This window comes from Octopus bimaculoides, chromosome 1 (assembly GCF_001194135.2).
Source record: "Octopus bimaculoides isolate UCB-OBI-ISO-001 chromosome 1, ASM119413v2, whole genome shotgun sequence".
In the NCBI taxonomy this organism is placed as follows: Eukaryota; Metazoa; Mollusca; class Cephalopoda; order Octopoda; family Octopodidae; genus Octopus; species Octopus bimaculoides.
Window position 1 is genome coordinate 119,380,786 of NC_068981.1, and position 2,915 is coordinate 119,383,700.

The following is a 2,915-nucleotide window of genomic DNA, read 5'->3' on the forward strand; positions in this document are numbered from 1 at the left end:
AAAAGCATCACAGTATCTGAGAAAATTGATGAATTCATAGAAGGTTGTGTTTTTTGGGATAAGCATATTTGGTTTGAAAAAAGAAAAACTTATTTCATATGTATGTTTTAGAGTAAAAGATTTCTATTTTTAATATATCTATTTTCTATAAAACAGAGAATAAGATACTTGGAAAATAACTGTGATAAAGCACAGATGAAAATATATGAGGCCACTCATCTTACAAGAACATATGAAAAAATTCTTCAAAAACTAAAAGAAATAAGTATATTTCTCTAAATTTTATCTGTAATTTTTCTCGTTATTAAATACTTACAACTCTCCAACTATATGTTGAGTGTTACTTGTTCACAAAACTTTTTGAGTTAAGTGAATTCCCTGTGTTTGTAAATATGTGGTTGAGTGGGTGTGTTGGTTGAACTGTCCTTGTATACACTCAAGTGTATGCATCTATTCACATAAGAATCTCAGATGGAGAATTTTTGGAATGTCTTACAAATCTCCACTGTGTCACTAATAGATGTATGTATGTATGTATGTATGTATGTATGTATGTATGTATGTATGTACGTACATGTGTATGTATGTAATCTTTTTGAACTATATTCTTATTTATAGGACTCTCTAAAATGGCCTTTAGTTTTGGAAAACCTTGAGAAGGAAATCAAACAAAGTTTGAATGAGCAAGAGGAACTGCAAGCTATGTATAGAGACGCTCAACTTTCTAAAGAAAATGCCTTGAAAGTTCTGAAGAAACATGAGGATATGATTTCTCATGAAAGGAAGAAACGAGAAATACAGCTGCAAGAACTTAAGAAAGAAGCTGAAGAAAAGAGGATGCTTCATGATAGAATAGAGCGGCGATTTAATGTAAGTTGATTAAAATTTAGTGTTATAGAGTTGAAGTTAAATTGTTGCTATGGTAACAGAAACGACAGAAAATGCTTAATACCTTTCATTTCGAGTGAACTTGTTCTCTCAAAAACGATGGTTGTTTCAAATATATTCTTTCAAGTAATTTTCTTTACAGTTACTGAAATTTGAAATAACTTTTTAAGAGTTTGGACACTTCCTTTTCATAACTCTTGGGAAATGTTTAAATTATACAGAAAAAAACTGAATGCAATAATTTTCATTTATTTTCATTAATTTTTTAAAGAACATGTTGAAGTCAATTTAAATAAATGCTTTGTCAGTAAAAGAAAAAAAAAGCTGAAGAATTATCTCCCTTAGATACTATGAAATGTATCCTTTTCTACTCTAGGCATAAGGTCCGAAAGTTTGGGAGGAGTGGGGGGTAGTCGATTAGATCGATCCCGGTACGCAACTGGTACTTAATTTATCGACCCCAAAAGAATGAAAGGCAAAGTCGACTTCGGCGGAATTTGAACTCAGAACGTAAAGACAAAATAATCTTTTCTACTCTAGGCACAAGTCCCGAAATTTTTGGGAGGTGGGGCCAGTCGATTAGATCGATCCCAGTACGCAAATGGTACTTAATTTATCGACCCCAAAAGGATGAAAGGCAAAGTCAGCCACGGCAGAATTTGAACTCAGAAGGTAAAGATGAAATACCGCTAAGCATTTCGCCCAGCTGGCTAATGTTTCTTATTTCTTTATTGCCCACAAGGGGCTAAACATAGAGAGGACAAAGAAGGACAGACAAAGGGATTAAGTCGATTACATCAAGCCCAGTACGTAACTGGTACTTAATTTATCGACCCCGAAAGGATGAAAGGCAAGGTCGACCTCAGCGGAATTTGAACTCAGAACATAACGGCAGACGAAATACCGCTAAGCATTTCACCCAGTGTGCTAGTGTTTCTGCCAGCTCGCTGCCTTAGATACCATGAAAAAACATCGCCTGTCATGTGATACAGTTAGAGCAGTGTTTCTAACTGGGATGGAGGCAAGTCTCTCTCTCTTAGTGGAGATTAGAAAGGAGGTAAACAAATTAACAAGTTTATAAAATTAGATATTTTCCAACTTTTTAAACTCGTCTAACAATTATATGGGTGCAATCTCATTAATAAAGTAGAGTGCCAACATATTCCACTCTGATATTGTGTGTGTGCATCTGAAGGGGTCTGGTGTTTGCCAGTTTGAAACCCACTTAGATGGTGCCTTATCTCTACTATCCATGGATATACTTATAAAATATATATGAAAAAACACTAACGACACTCAAGACTTTGAGAAGCATTTTTCCATGCTCAGAATTGTAAAAATATGGAAGAAACTACCCATGTCCATTGTTAGCCATTGAGACACCTCATCCTTCAAAAATACCAATCCTTCTGCTGAAATTCACCAACACTACATGCCTAGGTACCATTTTCTTTTTGTGGCTCTTTTACTGTTCACCTTTGTCTTTTATTTATGTACAATTACATGTACTTTTGGTTTTCATTGTTGTCTTCCTTTGCTTAACTTATCCCCTCTTTTACTCATTCTGAATGAGCTGTAGGACACCTGGCACTGTATACAATAAGATGATGATGATGATGATTCTTCTTCTTCTTCTTCTTCTTCTTCATCATCAGTAGTTTTATTTTTATAACGTGCTTTCACTTTACTACCGAGCGCAGCTCTGTGCGCCTTGGGTATGTTCTGTGGTTTGCTGTGGTGCTCTTATGTTTACTGTATTGAAAGTGTTTTGCGTAGAATGTGTGCAGTACCCAGTAGTGCAATTTTCTGTATGTTATATATATTTGTAAGTCCTGCTATTTTTGTTATGTATTTGTCTGAATATTTTTTTATTATACCTACTATGATAGGAATTGTTTCTGTTTTTAGATTCCACATTCGAGTTATCTCTATTTCCAGGTCTTTGTATTTTGAAAGTTTTTCCATTTCTTTTAGAGAAACGTTGTCATCTGCTGGTATTGATACATCAATTAGAAAGCATTTTTTTT

General features: G+C 34.4%; 1 protein-coding gene across 1 annotated transcript in view; it reads left to right on the forward strand.

Annotated features, from left to right (window-relative positions):
• LOC106881933 (outer dynein arm-docking complex subunit 3) overlaps positions 1-2,915 on the forward strand; it is a 54,958-nt gene that overhangs the window by 24,574 nt on the left and 27,469 nt on the right. Inside the window, exons 6-7 of the mRNA XM_052968587.1 lie at positions 157-261; positions 619-870. Of these exons, the coding sequence (XP_052824547.1) occupies positions 157-261; positions 619-870 (357 nt within the window). The remainder of the gene's footprint in view (positions 1-156; positions 262-618; positions 871-2,915) is intronic.